At 46.2% G+C, this 19,524-nt stretch overlaps 1 protein-coding gene across 2 annotated transcripts; it reads right to left on the bottom strand.

The window, feature by feature from the left end:
• Positions 1-6,919: 6,919 nt before the first annotated feature.
• Positions 6,920-19,524, bottom strand: SRSF4 (serine and arginine rich splicing factor 4). 2 transcript variants are annotated; one of them, XM_042793721.1, is made up of 6 exons: positions 19,375-19,524; positions 12,420-12,562; positions 11,430-11,542; positions 9,444-9,658; positions 8,534-8,617; positions 6,920-8,357 (listed from the first exon to the last, which is right to left on the bottom strand). In XM_042793721.1, exons 1-6 carry the CDS (start codon positions 19,479-19,481, stop codon positions 7,580-7,582), a joined length of 1,440 nt encoding a protein of 479 aa, XP_042649655.1. In that variant the 5' UTR covers positions 19,482-19,524; the 3' UTR covers positions 6,920-7,579. The 2 variants fall into 2 exon arrangements, with proteins under 2 accessions (XP_042649655.1, XP_042649656.1); XM_042793722.1 differs by lacking the exons at positions 12,420-12,562; positions 19,375-19,524 and adding an exon at positions 11,865-12,060.

The raw sequence follows: 19,524 nt of genomic DNA, 5'->3' as shown, positions 1-19,524 counted from the left end.
GGGAGGGCGGAGCGCATGCGCGGCGGTCCCGCTCCGCGCCGGCCCCGGCCCCGGCCCCGGCTGAGGCGGCGCTGGGGGCAGGGCGGGACGGGGAGCTGGGACGGGGCTGGCGCTGGCACGGGGAGGAACGGGGACGGAGAGTCACTGGGACGGGCATGGACTGGGATGCGGCTGGCGCTTGGACAGGGAAGAGGCGCTGGGCAGGCAGGAGCTGGGATGAGGGTGAACTGGGACAGGGAGGCACTGGGACAGGGCTGGCAGTGAGACAGAGGCGCTGGGATGGGGATGGACCGGGGCGGGGATGAACCGGGACAGGGAGGCACTGGGATGGAGCCTGCACTGGGACAGGGAGGCACTGGGACAGGGAGGCACTGGGATGGGCATGAACTGGGACAGGGAGGCACTGGGGTGGGAGGCACTGGGGTGGAGCCTGCACTGGGACAAGGAGGCACTGGGACAGGGAGGTACTGGGATGGAGCCTGCAGTGGGACAGGGAGGCACTGGGATGGGCATGAACTGGGACAGGGAGGCACTGGGACAGGGCTGGCAGTCAGACAGAGGCGCTGGGATGGGGATGAACCGGGACAGGGAGGCACTGGGATGGAGCCTGCACTGGGACAGAGCCTGCAGTGGGACAGGGAGGCACTGGGACAGGGAGGCACTGGGATGGCTGGCACTGGGACAGGGAGGCACTGGGACAAGTCTGACACTGGACAGACAGGCACTGGGATGGGGATGAACTGGCAGGCGTGGGTCCGTGGGGCACAGCCCCGTGCCTGGTGCTGGTCGCTGTGAGCCGGCTGGGACAGGGCTGGGCACATCCGCAGGGCATTAAGGCTCATCCACAGAGATTTGGGATATGGAGATATAAATCGCTATTACTGCTGGCATCCAGCAGCTCGTGACCGCAACGGACTGCTCCGTCGCGCTGCCTCCCTCGCTGATGGATTGATATAAAATATTTCCCTCTGTTCCCTGCATTTGTTAAACTTGTTTTTCTTCTCGTCTGAAAATGTTATTTTCCTTTGTATTTGAATTTTGAAACAATAAAAGAACTGGTGGTAGGTTTTTTTAATGATGCTTTGGGGCTTTTTTGCCATAGTAAGTGAGGAAGGAACATGAGCAGGCCACAAGCTGTGACAACTTAAATGGAATGGGATTTCAGGAAAATAATAAATGAGATTTGAAATGGCTCATTTGAAATACACATCATAGTATTCTTCATCCTTTGAACGAGGCACATAAAATACCCATCTTTAAAATTAGTCAGAAATCAAATACATTTCTCACCTCATCTGCATCAGCAAGTTCAAGTTACAACCCTAATTCTGCAGGTGCTCCTGGCCAGTGTTTTAAGGACCTGCTAGGTCCAGGGAATGGTGAGGAGCTGAAACTTATAAATAACTAAACTATCCATGTTTATTTAGATTAATATTTTGGTTTTAATTGCAGTAATTTAAGTTTTATTGAGAGGCTGTTTTGGGGCTTCTCACCCTTTTATCCCACTGCTTTGACTGATTGTTTCAGGACAGAGCCTGCCCTGAGCCTGCCACACGAATTTCTTCTGTCCCTCCCCAGAGCTCACTTACAGGTTGCATTTCCCCTGTGAGATGGGTCTCCCCACCCTCAATCAGATTTTAGGACTCTTGGTGCATCTGGGTAGGTATCTCCATCCTAAAGCTGGCTTCTCTCTTGTATTTAATTATTCAGACAAAAAAATTGCTTGGAAATAATGCAGGCTGATTCTTCCTCTCTGACCATGCAGTGTTATGATTATTTTATATCATTAGTAGTACCATTATTGCAGCGGCTTCACAACTGCTGCCAGTGAAGTCCCTGCAGCTTCTCGAGCCTGTTGTGCAGCACCGTGACTGCAGCAGCTCCAGACTGGGCAACGCTGAGTGCCAGCACCAGTGAGCCAAAGGTTTAGATGCAAACCCAACCCTTTTATGCAAAATTAGTGGGGGGTGGGGGGGACTCGCTCAGTGATGTTCAGACACCCCTGAGACAGTAACGAACATTAAATTACACAGCAGGACCCAGTGAGGCACGTGCCCATCGCTACCCGTGGCAGTGCCGGTGGCAGCGGCGTGCCGGGCACGGTGACCCACTCTGCCCTGCCGTGGGGGCCACTTACGATGCTTCAGCCTAATTATTGGGAATAAGGTGCCCCAGAATGTCCTTACCCTGGAAATTCCTGCTCCAACATCCTGGGGAGGATGAGCACACCCACGGGCAGCTGCCCTTCCCCAGGCAGTAAAGGTAAAGCATCTGAGCGCTCCTGCAAAGGGTGGCTGGGGAGGTGGTAACACCCATCACCCTGAGAGCAGACAGACCCGAGTCAATATTTCCATCCTTCTGGTAGGGAAACTGAGGCACACTCTGTTCAGACAGCAAGCTGAGGCTTCACATCATCTCTGCCCCTCTGAGGTACCCAGGATCATGCAGCAAAAGGAGAAGATGACACGGAAGTGTCTGTGTTCCTATTTGTTTCTGCTTTTTAGACATGTCTCAAATAGTTTTCCTTTTCCTTTGGACAAAAAATTTAGCAGGGGTGAAATGAGGAAATAAGAGACTCCTCACATGCTCCCTGCCAGTGCTGTCCTGCTGGATGCCACCTCCCAGAGCCGCCGAATTCAGGTAAGAATTTAGCATAATGCACCCAAAATGCTTGGGAAAGAGTTTTCTCTCACCTGGATTACAGCAGGCTTTTGTGTCCCATGGAGACCAGCTCTGCATGAACTGTGGCATCCCCTGAGCTGCGGGTGGTGGGAAAAAAAAGTTTTTGATTTTCTGTGCTGCTCTTTTGCCTTTTTAAAATGTTGATCACTGAGGATTTTGTGCCACCTCCTGGGCTTGAGACCTCGAGGTGATTGAGGGCTTTGCAGCCCAAAGCAGCTCTCTTGGGACAGGGAAGGGCCAAACGTGGCAAAGGGGGTGGTGGTGCAACGCTGTGCCCTCAGGATGAGACCTGGAGCATCCGGACATTGGAGCATCTCAGCCATCAGCAACTTGCGGGGTTATTTTAGGGAAGTCTCAGTTCTTGAACAAGAGCAGAGATGCTGGGATCACAGTCAAGATGGGGACACAGGGACCAGGAGAGGTTTGAGGACCCGCCAGCCCACAGAACCCACGAGCGCCCACGGGCAGAGATGTTGAAGGCAACGACCATCATCATCTCAGCTTCCAAGTGGGGGCCCTGGGCTGTGATGGGGGTCAGGGCTGTGTCCTTGAAGGAGCCCATTCCCACGCAGCCCCCGGGGCAGAGCAGGAGGGGGGGGACAAGGAGGCTGTGGGCAACCCCTGAGGACTCAGTGGCATCTGGAGTCACCCACCCTACAGAGGCAGGAGGTGGAGGAAATGACACCTTTTGTTTTCTTAATACAAACCTCTCTCCCTTCTGCAAACAGTGGCAGCAACCCCTTTTATGTGCTAAATCCTGCTTTAAAGCTCTTGTTGCTAAAGGCTGCCTTTGCTGCCTGCCTTTACAGCAGAGGAAGGAAGCCCCAGCTGGGAGGGAGCAGGATGAGGGCATTGAAGGCAGCTTTGCTCAGCAGCTCAGGGCAATTCGGGACAGCCATCCCCTCCCTGCCTCATCCACCCCACGGGAGCATTGCCAGGTCCCCCCAGAGCAGGACACATGGGGCCACAGCCCCAGCAGAGCCACTTGCTGGTCCTGCTGCCAGCGCTGGGACCTTGCTGCAGGAAGGCACTGGGGTATTGGATGCCCAAGAAAGGGCCAGAGCCCAGAGTTGGGGCAAAGGTTTAATTTTTCACCTTCCTGATGGTTGCAGCTAACGAAACCTCTTCAGGAAGATGCTCTCCCCCTTGTTGCTCCTGTCACAACTTTTCTGAGCGGGTACCCAGCACAAGTTATAGCTGCATCAGGTGCATGTGGTGGCACAGCCAGGTTCCTGGCTTTTTTTTTTTTTTGCAACTTCATGTGATAGTATGAGATATGGTAACCACAAGCCAGACAAAAAAAAAAAAGGGGCTTGGCAGGCTGAGGAAGCAGCTTGTCCTTGGGACGGAGGTAATGCTGCTGCTGGGGTTGCTCCGTCACTGCAGCCCCCAGTTAGATCTGGACACATTTAGGGGTAAGCCAAAGCACAGAAGGGTGCAGACCCAAATTGTAGCAAGTGCTTAAGTACAGGCTTCCTGTCAAGTATGAGAAGAGTCTCAGGTATTCATGGGGGTCACTCACATTCAGGACAAATCCAGCTGGATCACAGCCTCGGAGCAGGGTTTGGGGAGGTAGCAGGAGCCTGAAGTGGTTTAGCGACCTTGGGCTTTGCAGAAGACCCTGCCTCTGATAGGTGACAAAATTCTTACTGAAATCCAGAAATTAAAATTCATACTGAAATTTTAGTGCTTCCAAATAGGTGTATCTTTAAGTAATATTTTGATGTGCCATCCCCATTAGGATAAGCCAAAGGCTCCTTCTGATACAGAAGCAGAGACTTGGGCAAACAGGCACTGATCTCAGGCTGCCCAACTCTCAAATGTCTTTTTTTTAATAAAAACTTGGGGTTTTTTTTAGCCCTCAATAATTTGCTTGCAACAATCATTCACCTGCTTTCAAAATGGCAGGACCAAAAGCAGGGAACTCACAAGTAATTCTATTAAGACCCCACACTAACACCCTACTGACACACAAAAACCTCCCCGCAGGGCAGGTCCTGGCTCCAGACCTTGAACATCGCCCGGGCTCACGCATGAAACCTCGAAGGATTTTTGTCCTTCCTGTTGCAGGCAATGTCCCTTACTGCACACAATGAAGATTTACACCTCGGCCAGTTTTCCACGTACCTCCATTTCCAAAGGCTTGTCTTCAGGTATTTAAGGAAGAAATGTTTCTCCCAAAGGGCTCACTAAAACCACCCTCACTTCATTAGGAGCAGCCTTGGCAGCCAGACAGCAAAAGCTAGAGTCACTTTTTAAAGTCTTAGCCTAGACTTTATCATTTGCAGATTTTCTTGAAGGTATTTTATAGCTAATTATCCCCTATTAGCAAACATCTTGCCTAGCCTGGTTTGTTTCTGTACTAAGATTAAGCAGCAAAAGGGATTAGAAATGTTATTATGAGATCCTAAGATGTTAAAGCACTAAATACATATGGCTGGAAAAGGCTTTTCCTTCTAAAGAAATTAAATACCACGTTTGCAGAGCTTTCTCATGCTGCTTTAGTAATACGACATTTGATAAAGTCTGAGCCACTCACCAAGCCCTGACCCCTCTTAAACTCTATGGAAATATTTTGTGTTGAAAGCAACTCTTATGATCTATTGCCCTTTCATCTTTTTAATATGGCAGTGCAAGTTTCAAATGATCAAATTATACGCTATTACTTGCACCTATGAAGTTAACAACTAACTGCGAGAACTGCTATCATAAGTATTGTTAACAGTTTAAAATTTGCTAAAGAAAAAGTTTTTCATAAAGCCATAACTAACCTTTTTATTTTTCCAGACCAAGTAAAAACTCACATTTTGCCTTTTATTTTTTGGAACATTGCTGGCAGGCAGAGTGGGGTGCTGGGGACGTCAGTTCTTCATTCAAAGCCGCCTGTGCAACAGAAGAGCTTGTGGAAAGTTCAGTTTGAGCAGTTTGCTAATGGCCCAAGTCTAAAATTGGGATATTATTCAGGAACATCTACAAAATTCCTGCTGGAAGCTGCCTGCTTCCCCATGTCCATGGGGATGCTGGGGACATGCCACCGCCGAGCAGCTCCCACCACTCCCAGTATTTCCAAGCCCAGAGCTCCTCAGAAGCACATCCTATACTTTTTTTTTTTTTTTTTTTATAAAGGTTCCCCCCAAGCACAGGGTTTTTTATTAGGAGGAAAAACTCCTGGAAAATATGCTGAGAAGAGACAAGCTGAGGCTCCAGCCTCAACTCCAAATTACTCTGGGTGTAACTAGAGAAGCCAGACTGGGAAAGCGAGTGCTGGGGAATTTCAGTCAGATGGCAGAGCCCGTCTGGGCACCACAAATTCAGAGGAGACGGGGATTCTGTGTAGCAGCTCCCTTCCAGGAAAGGGCCATACATGAACTGAAACTTCAATTTGTGATTGGAAATCCCCAAGCTGCAATGTCCCCCTGTGGTTTTGGGGGACGTTAAGACAAATACTAGCTGCTGTGCAGTGCCCCGGGCAAAGGGTGGTTCATGGAAGTCCCGAACATCTTTGTCCCACCTGGGTCAGACTAACACTGTCCTATTTAGAAAATCACGGTTCACGACTGAAATCCTAAACTTGCCATCAGGGATCATGAAATCAAAGAACGACCAGAAGTAAACAGCGGGGACGGCTTCGTGTTCTGCTGCTGAGTGTGCTAGACTAGAAAACCCCCATAAAAGCACTGTGCTTCATTCCCCTTCACTTCCCAAAGGTACCATAAGAAAGGCCAACAGTGTGAAAGAGGAAACAATTGAACTGATGATCTACAGAATAAAGCAAAGAGCAGAAAAGCACGCTTTCTGTGCTAGCCACACTTACCTCCAGCATCAGCTGTACAATGCGTAAAATGTTGCGGGACAAACAATTGTTTCAGCTGGCTTGAGTCAAGCGAGTTAAGTGGGTGAAACATTTTCTTCCCTGTACTGTGGAAGTTGAAGCTCACTGCATTTCATTTCTACAGACAGTGGAAAACAGGCTTGTCACGTTCATTATTACTTCTGGCTTGTTTTTCTATATTCTTCTCCTTATTGCAATGTTAAAGCTCCAAACAATGCAGTAAGTGTTTCTAGAGAAACAAGTTACTGTAACTGGATTTTGTTCGAGTGACCTGACTACATTTAATACAAAGTGGCTTTCAAAACCCAGACCCCATTCTCTGTAACTCTTCTGCAAATTCAAGCTTAGACCAGTCAATATAAAACACTGACAATCACAACACAGCCTCATGTAACCGCCACCAAATGTCATCAAGCAAAAATAGTCTTTATTCAAATTTCATGGAAACAGGAATCACTGTACTTTGCAAGACAGGGAAAAATAAAATAAAAAAATTTAATATAAAACAAGAATATTGTCACAATACCAGAATATGGAACTATACTTCTTTTCCCTATGGATTACTGCAAATACCTATTTTTTTCTTTTTCCTTTTGACTGTGCTATTCACAACTTTGTAAGTCCAAAAAATATGAAACAGAAGTAGTATGAAACTTAAGACTTAGCACTTCCACTAAATGGCATACATCGAAGGGCATCAATTCAAGGGCAAAGGCTGTTGAAGCCGTCATACCTACCTATCAGTCATCACTGCAATCTCAGAGACCCACCAAGGTGCAGTGCTCATTCTCTGCGAGGCTCCTCCTGGGAAGCAGGGCGATTTCGGTGCTCTAGGAAGAGTTCCATTTAAAGAGAACCTTTCTCTAGGATAGAAAATGAGCTGAACAGCCTTGCACCAGAGAGCATTGCAGGGAGGGAGCGCTGCAGTTACCAGTGACAGACATACCATCAGGGTTGTTAAAAATATACAGCATCGACATGTTTTCTACTTCAATCACTTGCGCTACAACTACTAAACATGTACAAAAGACTTTTCCGACCATTCCAAGTGTGGTTGCAGCAAGGTTAGGATCTGGAGCGAGACCTTGACCGTGATCGGGAGTGCGACCTAGAGGCAGACCTAGATCTAGACTTGGACCGGGACCTAGGCTTCGAAACAGATTTAGACCTGGAACGAGAATCTGATTTGACATTTGGTTTTGACTTGGAAATCGACCTAGACCTGGAGCGAGACACGCGACGTGTGGCTGCATCCTCACCCTCACCTTTTGCCTCCTTTTTGTCAGAATCTGATTTTAGATGCTCCTTTTCTTTGGAGGCTGACCTGGACCGCTCGTGGCTGTCCTTCCTTTTCTTCTTGCTACTTGGTTTGCTGTCTCGCTTGCTGCGTCTCTTGCTTTTCTCACTCTTGCTGCGGCTCCTGCTTCTGCTTCTGCTGTCATCCCTGCTTCTCTTCCTACTTTTCCTTTTATCCTTACTGTGGCTCCTGCTCCTACTCTCATCCCTGCTCCTGCTTCTAGCCTTGCTAATGCTCTTCTCCCTGTCTTTGCTTCTACTTTTCTCCTTGCTCCTACTCCTCATGCTCTCCCTCGTCTCTCCCCTGTCCTTACTCCCACTCCTGCTCCTACTCTTTTCCTTGCTGCGGCTCCTGCTCTTTGCTTTCTCATCACTGTTATGGAGAGTGCCCTCAGATTTATCTTTACTTTTGTTTCGGGATTTCTCTGCACTCCTGCTGCGGCTCCTACTTTTATCCTCTTTACTTGGAGTCCTGCTTTTCTCTTTTTGGCCTCTGCTACGGCTCTTGCTTCGACTACGGCTCTTGCTTCTGGAACGGGACACAGACCTGAAAATGCAAAGGCAACAGACAGCTCCACTTTAGTGCAGCTTGCATTTGACTAGCACTTAAATAGTGCGCATAATATGGTAGGGAAAAGAAAGAACAGCGTTCCTACTGCAAACTTAGGATGATGCTTCTCATTTAAGTGGGTAGTCCCCATTTCTTCCAATGCAAAGACATACCTGGATCTTGATCTACTCTTGGAGCGACTACTACTGGCACTGCGGCTCCTGCTCTTATGAGAGTGTCTGCTTCGAGAGCGAGACCTGGAACAAAACCAATCAACTTAGCATTAGCACATGCCTACGGAGAGCCTGTGATCCCCTGGTCCCCTGTGGGTAAAACCCCATAGTATTAAAGCACCTTTCAAGCAGCTGAATGATGAGAGCATTACACAATACAGTTACAAACCGAAAGTACCCTTCTCCCCACTGCTGCCACGTCTGGAAGTGAACAGGGTTGCTAATCTGGAAAAAAATATGCAACCTTATTTAAGATAAGGATGCAAGAATCACTTGCCAAATTCAGTCAGAGTTTGAATACAGTGACAAAGATAAAGCTTTGACCTCAGGCTTTGGTTGCACAAGCAATCTGTTCTATGAACAGTAGAAGTTTGAGTTTTCTTGCAACACCAAATTCTACCCCAGAATGGAAAGGGGAAAATATTGTGTTGCATGCTGAAGCAGTTCTTTTAATCATACAACAAAAGCAACAAATCTCTAAGAAACAGGGAATGGGTGGGGGTTTCCAAGCTGAGACAGAACTGTTCGTCCTGGTGCTTATATAGCAGAACACAGTGTTCAGAGCCAAAGTGCTAAAAGCACCTTCTGTTTCTCTCTGTACACACAGCTCCACCTGCCACGCAGCCCCCCCTGCAAGGCAGCAAGGCTAGAACGCTGCCGCGTATTCAGCTCGCAGGTACGCACACTCACCAGAGGCCTCATTTCCCTTGCTTACATGCAGGTAACTAATCCATTCTCAAAAACTAGATTTATTGACAACGCTGAACCCTTCCACAGCGTTTTGGAACCTCCTCTATATTCATGTAATTGCAGCTAGATTCAGCCTAAGCTACATTATAAAGAGACATACCTCGAATGGCTTCGGCTTCTGGAGTAAGAGCGGCGCCGCCTCGATCCAGGTCTGTCTTCCACTAATCTAATCTTTCTGCCATTTACTTCTGTCCCGTCCAGCTTTTCAAGGGCTCTTTTCATGTCAGAATAGGATTTGAACTCAATCACACCTTCATTTTTCCTTCCTTTGTGTGCATCTGCATATGTCACTTCCCCTGCCTGACGCATATAATCCTGGAGGAAGAGGACAGAATAACCATTGCCTCAAATCCAGAGTCAGGCTTCCAGGCTGATCCTGTTCATTTCTGCAACGACGCTCCCTTAGCCTCTTCTATTCACATGGATGTCAGCAAGGGTTTTAACCAAAGAGCATTTGCAGCGCTAACACCAAGGTTTCTGAGCAAGCCAAATAACACGCTACAATTTCACAGAGTTTGTGTGAATAGAACCAAGGTGGTGTTGATAATTTTGAGCCAAATGATAATTTAAGGTCTCCCATCTTAAGTTGAATATCAAATATTCTCCGGACTACGTTAAGTTTCAAATTACAAAAGCGATTAAAGAAATAAAATGCTTGCTCTCTAAATCATGTTTTCAAAGGTAACTTGGGAAAGGTGATAAACAAGTTTGAATATGAAGAGGCAAGAAGACTACAGGCAAGCAGACTACCCTTCATCCTCCACCTAGGTAACAGCTCTCATTCTGCTGGAAGAAACCCCCACACACGTAAAAGCTCAATTTATTTCCCCACTTCATGCTTCCTGGCTTCTCCGTTTCAATTACTGAACACCTCTCTTTATCAGGGAGGGCCACCCTGCCCTGCTTCGAGCAAGCCGTCAGACAGGGCCATCTTTCAGCCGCTGTGGACTTTGGCTGCAGTGGAAATGGGGCACAGAGCTCCAGTTCAGTCTGGTTTCAACCCAGCTACTCCCATCTTAAGTACACTGAAATGAAAAGCTAGTCAAAAAAAAGCAACGCATCCAGTAGAGGATTAATCATGCCATGCTCTACTTACAATTTTTAATACCAGAAGCAAAGACAAGCTACTGATGGTGTGAAGCATTAACAGCAAAAGACATTTGAAGAATCTCAGTACGTACCTGAACTAGTGTTACATATTCAATTACAGACCAGTTTCTACTACGTCAAAGTTTGTTTAGAACAAATTTTACACATCCTTAAAAGAGAGCCATAAAAGAAAGCGTTCCTGTAAGAACAAGTGTTTTTAACCGTTGCTGCTAAGTTTGACAAGGAAACACTATCTTTTTGTACCTACTATTGAAATTCTGCTCCCTGTCCTGCCCCCTCAATCCATGACGCAGATAATCACAGATCAACACTTCACCTCCAGTGTACTCGGAGGTACTGTGGGCTACACAGTGTTACCCAACACTTCCACTGCTGAGAGTCACCTTCCACTCCTTTGGACTTAAGAAAATACTAGCTTTTGGCAGAGGTTTTACACGATTGCTCATTCTGGAAGTGTCCTGTCCCTGAAACTCTCTTTAAAACAGCTTTACATGGTGTGGAAATTCTTAACAGGGACTGTGCAAGAACGACGCTATTGCTTCCAAAGGCACTTTACAAGTTGATGAGTAAAATCCAAAGTGACAAGGGCAAACTCCTCCATCTCTAGTGAGTCCTACCACTGGCATGATTAAAGTCTATTTTGACAGGGCTTAAAGGTAAGAAAAAACACATTTGTATGTGATGTTGGTTTGTGTTAAGGAAAAAAGTTATTCTCCCACTGTCCAGTGACACTAAGCCTGCAGGTGCAACTCCCAATGTCGCATTAACGATTTCATATATGCAAACACACTTCCCTATTGACTTAATGCACGTATTACTTCCAAAATCTACTTGTATGCACACGAGCACACAGTTTTATTAACAAGTTGGAGTAAAGAACACAGGTGTATACCAGTTTTCCTTGTTGAAACGGAAGCTAACTTTTTTACCCTTTGTGCTCTTTAATAGAGAGAGGGTAAAGAAAGGGGCCCCATACCTTAAGATCTTGCCAACTGCAGCGGCTTGACAAATTTTCCACAATCAATCTGTATTCTGTACGGGTAGGAGGACCGTACTTATCTCTTCCGCTTCTTCTATAACCATATCCACCTTTAGGAGGTGACAAGCAGACAGCAGTACTTCAACTAGGGAAATGGAGTGCTCGCTCTACATCCTGGACGACAACTCTTCTGTCCCGTATGCTCCCAAAATACATTAAAAATTCACCCACCCGCTAGTCTAAATTCAATCCCCCTTGTATAAAATGTTAAAAAGATCCAAAGCATTAAAAAAAAGTTTACTACAAGCACATAATTAAAACAATGCACATAATTACAATTGCGCTACAGTTAACATGCAATTAAATTTAAGTTATATTTAAAGCAGTTTGAAAGAAGAAACCGAATTAAGCCAGTTGACTAATGTTACTTACATTGCTTAAAGGCTTTCTGAATATCTGACATGAATAAAGCTTTTCAGGCACCTATTTCAGATTAATCTCATCTGTCTCTAACCCTTGGGATCCTCACCACCCAGGTCTAATGGGAAAAGGTTGCGGTCGTCACATGGCTTCCTTTTTTGGTCAGCCAAGGGCCACAAAGGTCAAAGAGCCACTCATGGAAAGGTAACCCAAGGTCAGCAAATGGAACGGGCAGTCATCTTAGCCTCAAAGGACTCTTTTAATTAAAACATTGAGGTCTTTGTTAAATCTATGTTAAACATCACATTGCAAATAAACCATTCAAATAGTTAAACAAAATGATAATAATAAAAATGGTACAAGAAATTGTGTTTATTAATTTATCAATTAAAATAGTTTAATACAACAAACAAGTTAATCAATATTCAGATCAAGTTACATTTACAGTTACAGAAAACTATTCACAACTTCATATAATTTTCTTTTAAAATTACTTTTTTTAAAAAAATGAGTAAAAACTTTTTTATTTAAAGTAAGTCACAGATACAAATGCATGTTAGTGCTTACTGCGTCCAGAACCGTAACTGCTGTCACGACGTGGGCCTCTGGCATGCTCAACGATCACTCTCTCCCCACAAAGATCTTTACCATTTAGCTCATAAACAGCATCATCTGCATCTCGCAGATCATCAAACTCAACAAAGCCGTACCTAGAGAGAGGGGGGAGAAAAAGAATCACTCGGAAAGAACTAAACCCAAGGTATCTGTACTCGAAAATAACCCACATCCCACAGCAGGATTCTGCAGAGCCCGAAGAGCGTGCCTCTGCATGATGTCCTTCAGGTGAACATCGGTTGCGCGATGGCTACGTAAGGGATCAAGGCCATGAGCACTACACCCATAAACCCACCAAAAATGGTGCTATGCCACTTTGGTCAATAAATCTGCTCAACAGCAGTGAAGCTGAAATGGCATCTGACAGATATTCCAGTATCTGTTCCATGGATTAGGATTTATCCTGATTTTTGAAGAGCCCTGGGTTCATTCCTGGTTCTATTAGGAAGCTACCTTAATTCCTACACTTCAGATGGAAATATTCGTTCAGCTCTGCAAACACAAGTGGTCTGTACACCCTGCATTAAAGATCCAACAAGATAAAAAATACAAAGGCAGGTCAGGAAAAGGGATTTTGTTTTAATCAGACTAATTGTACTCTTGACTGTGGACAGTACTGATGGTTTGGGTAAGAAAAGCAATGTGCTCATGCAACAGGCCGGATCTTCAACCTCCAGAGATACTTGCAGCTTCCCATGCACTGCTGAGAAAGTAGCTTATGCCTACTATATTTCCAATGTCCTAGCATCCCAGAGAACATGGCGAGTCCAAACCTTGCTAAGGGACTTAAAATCCAGCAACAGTAATGAGGAACAGCCAAGAGGGCCTGCGAGGGCAGCACAGGGTACAGCTCCAGAGAAGAACAAAGTTTTGCGGTTGAAAACATCTGCTGCACTAGCCTTGCTCAAGACTTGGAAGTCATGGGCAGATCAAGCTCAAGAGGAAGGGTACAAATTGAAAAAAATATATAATGCTTAATTTCAACATTCAACTGAACATTTTGGCATTGGTTTCCTATTACCAAAACCAAACACAATACAGAGGCAAAAGCGTGCAGACCACTGCTTGTCTGAAAAGTTAAAGCCAGCGCTTCCAGCTTAATCTTCAGAGGTGCCACAGGCATCAGTGACAATGTCAGGCTGCTGCAAGTGCCTAATCCCTGTTGGCTAGGGATCCCAAAAGACCAAGCATAGGGTTTTTAAATAATTTCTTACAGCTGGTACTCAGGGTCAAACTGGTGACTTGCTTACGGCTGCAGAGCAAATTCACAGCAGCACTGAAGCAAAACTCGAGCCTGTTAATTTCTAACCTAACAAGAGTTAAACACCTATTTAAAAACCAACATTGTGTAGATGCCCATTATCCCAACGGGTCAGGGAAAGATGACAAAAAGCACCAGAGTGCTGCTTATCAGAGTTCAGGGTCTGCCTGGTGTTGAAATTACTTTTTCTCCAGGTACCTGCCAAGAGCAGATCCAGGCTCCAGAGTCCCCAGGCAATAGCTGAGGATGCTGCAGCCCCACGCACAACTGGGAGCCTTTCGCTGCAACCTCCCCAGCTGCTGCAGGGAAACACATAATCCTGAACTCGGGTCTTAGCAAGCCACAGTGGGGAATCTTTGTGAGTGCTGGTGTCGTAAATAATCCAGAAGAACAAACCGCTGATCCAAAAACGCTGGCCTCCTCTTTCAGGTCACTTCATTTTTAAGCTTTCTCACTACCTCCCCTCCAACCATGGCGCTACCAGCTCTGCTGTATAATGGTACCTGTATTAACAAAATACTTAAGAATGACTTCAAACACCACAAATAGGATGGCTGCTTTTGCATGCAAGTGCTGTAGTTTCATGGAAGAAACAAGCATGATTGATTTATAACAACAATCACAGTCATTATGAAAACCATTCAAATTGCAACTTTCTTCTCTTCAATTCCAAAATTAGAGCAAGTGAGCACAAACGTTTAAATGAGATCTCACCCTAAAAGCAATTACTTACAAGGTGAAGTGCCTCATACACACCAACACTTGCAAGACAATAAACGCACAGGCATTTGAAGCTAGAGTAATGGAGGAATATCTGAATTTGATCATAGCACAGCACTGAACTTGCTCTTCCCAGAAGGGCACCCAGAAGCTGCTTGGGGGGCACTCAGTCACCCGTACCACACGCCAAACAAACACAGCACCTCCAGCATCACCTCACTGCCCAGCACCAGTGGGCTGACACCAGTTCCTCCCCTTGGCCTCCCACGGGATTTTGCTCCCAAGGCAGTCCTACATCAACAGGACTTTGTCTGGCCAAACAGTGATGAAAAGCATTAGCATTTTTTTTTTTTTTTCCTCTTCACTCATTCTAAAAGGGAATGCTTATCATTTACCCTATGCTGTTTGCCTCTTTCATCTGAGAATATGTAAAATGCAAGTAACCCCTAGAATAAGATATAACTGATGGAAAAGCAAAAGTTACAAGAAGAAACTTCTAATTTCTTCAAGACAAACAAGCAAGCTCGTACAAACCTCGAGATTACATTAATGTAAAGAATACTAAAAATCATACCCCGTATCACTCAGAAATACTGATCCACCTGTTAAATATGTATAATATTGTACCGTATGATCTAAAAACATTAATAAAAACCTTCAGAAGCACAGTTTTATACCACAGAAAGCCACAACTGCTGACACAGCCTTAACCACAGCAAGCAGAACCTGCTACAATGATGGCACTGCAAGTAAATCTTTTTTTAAATGCCTACTATTACTACTTCATATGTGGCATAAGACTACTTACTAAAAATGTCAATGCAATTTACTTCAGCTAATGTGAAGCTACACCATTTTCTGTTCATGTATCAAAAAAAGGAAAAAAGCCACAGAAGTATGTCCTTACCCTGAGCGATTCCAATAGACTGAACCTCATAAAAGGTGGGGGTTTGGGGTTTTAAATCCAAAGTGAAAGGAAAAGTGTAATTTTCTAAAATTGCTTAATACATGAAATAAAAGGCAGACCCTCATCTTTCTCCTCCTTTCAGCTGCTCCCCTGCCTGCATCGTTTTCAAAGCCCAATGGATCCTCTCAGCTGGCTCTGCATCCCCTCTCCACACCAGCCCACCTCTATGGCATTCCCCATAGGCCAATTTTTTCCCACTACTCATCAATGGCTGCTGCTGGAGCCCAAAAGCACAACACCCATGTGCTGAAGAAGGGCCTCAAAGCTGCGGTCTCTGCCTGTTGCCATGAAATCCATGAAGTTTAGATGGGTGGCAATCGTCTGAGCCTGACCTGCAGCTGCAGGGGAGATTCAGCAGCTGCTCTGCAGGTTCCCAACAAAGAGAGGCCTGCTCCCCTCTCACCCTGCTCTCATCTCAACAAATCAAGTTGATGGTTTGGCACCTTTCTGAATTTCATATTACACAATTGCTTTGTATGGACAGATGTTTTCAAAACGAGCCCATGGCACCTCCACCGTTCCTCCTGCGCCTCTGGATGAGCGAGGTCGGGGCAGGCAGGCACTGACATGACCAGCCACAGCGGAGGAAACGCATTAAAAACCAATTCCTGGCTTCAGCTTTGCTTGGAAGAAAGAATGCAATGCGTCCAGCCCTAAAAAACACTTCTGACCATCAACTCGTAGACAGCTCGTGATCCACTGGGGCTGCTTGCTTGAGCCGTACGCTCGCCCGCACCGCGGCGAGGAAGGGGAGGGCAGGGAGACGGGCAGCACTGCCCCGCAGCCCTCCCGCGCAGAGGAGCCTACAGCCAGCAGCAGGGTGTTATCAAGGAAAAGCATCTTCAGGCTGCTTGAAACAAAACACTCATTTAAATGAGTCGCTGAAGTTACAACCTCAAAAAAATACTGGAATTTCCATACTTGAACTACTAAAATGTAAGATTTGGTAGTGATTCTTGTAAGCTTCTGCACGAATGACAAACACTGCTGAGAATCTCTGGTCTTCTAGCACAACTGAACGCCTCAAAGCAAAAAGAAATTAAAATCTCACCTTATTCACTCTAATATTAGCAAAGGAAAAAAAAAATATCCACAAATCTACAGGAATTAAAACCCAATTCATTAGCAGGTCACTTTACTGTCATCTAGGTATACTGGGTATCATTACATTGTGACACCAATTTGATTTTTTTTTTTAATATAATTTGCTCTAATTAATAAGCATTAAATATTTTGGTGGGGATGGTTCAAAGAAATCAAATCACTTATTTCTGGGCAACAAATACAGACTTTGAACCTAGCTAAATGAAAGAACTGAAGTTTGAAGCTTTTAGTTTTGATCAGCGTTCCTCAATCTGTTGGAGAAGTTACATCCCTCTGTCTTGCAAATATCTTATGAGGATGAAGCCATGAATTCTTGAAAGCTGGGCAGGGTGATGCAGGGCAGGGCAGAACTATTTTTCAAGATAGTGAGATTGCAGATTCATTTCCCCATCAATGAAAGCTTGCAGCTCTTAAGAGTTATTACAGCTAGCTTTTAGCATGTTTTTAGGACATAAAAAAAGCAGGCTGAAAAGTCCAATTTTCTGGTCACTTAATACACAGACTACTGCCATGCACAGCTCTGATTGCCAATGCAGTTCTGAGTAGAAAAAAAGAATAAGAAAACTATGAGCATACAATTAGAAATTGCAACTTGCGATGGAGAATCCTACAGAAACTGGATTTTTATTTTCTCCATCCTTCTCTCAGGTAAACATTGCTTTAAGCCATTGAATTGCAAGCTTAAATTACAATCAGCAGCAAGTGAGACCCAGCAAAGCTTTTAGGACTCCACTGTATCACATTGCGGTTTCATCCTCTTGCTCAAGCATTTCAGCTTAAATGCTAAACTACTGAACAGCTAATCTCCTGATGGTTGAGCATCGAAGATAGCCCACAAATTTCCAGAAGAAACTGAAGAATCTCTTAAGTCAAACACTATGCAGTAATTTTTAATCATCTGCTAAGCACTACTAAAAATAAGTCCTGGAGAAAGGATCAGGGGGCAAACAAAGCAAACCACAGAGAACCCCAGCAAAAGTGGAGCGTGAGGCTATCCCAAGGAACAGACACAGAACCTGAGAGCTCAAATAAATTTTTTGTCAAACCGGAATTTAACTATAAACCAACAGTAGCCTGTTGAAAGAACTTCAGAATATAAAACTAAAAAATGTATAAAATTGTTAAATTAATCCCAGAAATCCAGACTGAGCTCTATCTAACCCACAACTAAAGCAATGTGCTACAAAAGCAGCAAACAGCAAGGGGAATGACAACTCAATTACATTATCTTAAATTTCCTGCATTCCTTCCTTTATCTGCAACTTTTGAACTCTGTCTCCCCCAAGTGAAGTTACAAAAATTACTTTAGCTCTGGAATAAAGCGTTTGCACCTGAATTTTAGGTACAGGCAGGCTGTGCCCTCCTCTCCTCTATACCTGTTACCATTCATTCTTAAGATGCCACAAGTTTAGGCTGCTCAAGCACACCCAAAAGTCAACTCCTGCACCCACACCACCTCCCCACAGATGATTTCTAAATGACAAGCTGGGATCGTAGGGCTGGTCCTTGGTAGGTATTTTTCAATAAAAGCAAGATGACAAGTCCGTCAGCCCCATCAGCCACAGAACTTGGCAGTTCTAGATCTGCTAAGTTGAGGTTTTTTCTTCCCATCATCTCTCTATGAAACAGAAATATTTGATCTGGAGATTTTAAATAGCAACGGGAAAACTGTCTCTGTTCGGTCCCCCCCCCAAACACCTTCAAGGATACACAATGGGTCTGGAAAACGGAGCACTCCAATACTTCAGTTATGGGCAATCTTCAATACCATCTGAAGCTGTGTTGATTAAAACACTGACACAAGCACACTTGTTTGCTTTAATAACAGATTTTATTAATCTTATAGACCCTGTTAAATGTCCACCTACCAGTACAACCAGCATTAAAACTTAATGAGCCTTTTTTTTTTTAATATGCTCAAGGACTAACTTTTACAAGAAATTCCTCTCCTCCACTTCTAAAGTGAAATAAATAATTGGCTCTCCAGGCTAATAATAATATCCATATTCCACTCAGCCTTCCTAAACAAGACTTCAAGTTGGGTTTCTTGTAAAAACTAAAGACACCAACACTCATGGGACTTTTAAGTGTTGGGGGGAAAAAAAAACACCAAAAAAAAGCAATTTGTTTTCTCTTGAAAAATCCACACTTGAATGTCTTGGGCAAGTCCTGGTGGAGCAGGATCCAAACCCTCCAGATGCAGGAAGGGGTCAGTTGCTGGAACAGCACACAGGTAAGAGCACACACCGTACGTCAGGGCTGTCGCGGGGCTTTGGGGGGGGCAGGACACCCCCCTGGCTGCTGCCACCGCGCCTCCCACTCTGGGGGCTCCGAGAACAGACTCTGCTGCTGCAACGGTGCCTGCAAAGGGGGGGTGTTCTGCCCCCCTAAAAGGTTGGGGGGGGGGGGGTTGGGGGGTGGGGAGGGTGTTGTCCCAGCCTCCAGCCTGGCTCACCCTTGGGTTCTCATCCTGAGGGGGGCACAGGGGAACCGCTCAGGGGACACCACTGACCTGCTCCTCTCCCCCCCCCAGCCCCCCAATAACTGAATCAGGGACCCAGGCGTTCTGCCCCCTCCCCCCCACCAGAGAGGCCCAGCATCCTGCCCCCCCCCCGTCACCATGGAAACCCAGGCGTCCTCCCACCCCCCCCCCCCACCCGAATCGCCACTGAGGCCCAGCCGCCCTGCCCTCCCCCGGCGGGGACCCCGGCCCCCAGCCCGCCCCGAGGGGGAGCCCAGCCGCCCTACCCGCCCCTCACGGCCGCCGCCCAGGGCCCGGGCCAGGCCGCGCTCCGCCGGCGGGCGGCGGGGGAGGCCGGGCCGGGCCGGGCCGGGCCAGGCCGGGCCGCGCTCACCCGTTCTTGAGATCCACCTCCAGGATCTTGCCGTAGCCCTTGAAGAACCGCTCCACGTCCCGCTCCCGCGCCTGGTAGCTGAGGCGGCCGATGTAGACCCGCGGCATCGCGCCCGGCGGGGCGGGGGGGGGGGGGGCCGGGCGGCCCGCG

Source organism: Tyto alba, unplaced genomic scaffold (genome assembly GCF_018691265.1).
Source record: "Tyto alba isolate M040663 unplaced genomic scaffold, T.alba_DEE_v4.0 Super-Scaffold_20, whole genome shotgun sequence".
Taxonomy (NCBI): Eukaryota; Metazoa; Chordata; class Aves; order Strigiformes; family Tytonidae; genus Tyto; species Tyto alba.
The sequence above is the reverse complement of the archived record's forward strand: the minus strand, read 5'-3'. Positions and strand labels throughout refer to the sequence as shown.

Coding starts and splice junctions, on each gene's coding strand:
- SRSF4 (XM_042793721.1), bottom strand. CDS start 19,481: ATGCCGCGGGTCTACATCGGCCGCCTCAGCTACCAGGCGCGGGAGCGG. Junction 12,563..19,374: donor GAGGTGGATCTCAAGAACGG/GTGAGCGCGGCC, acceptor CCCTCTCTCTAG/GTACGGCTTTGTTGAGTTTG. Junction 8,358..8,533: donor AAGAGTAGATCAAGATCCAG/GTATGTCTTTGC, acceptor TTGCATTTTCAG/GTCTGTGTCCCGTTCCAGAA.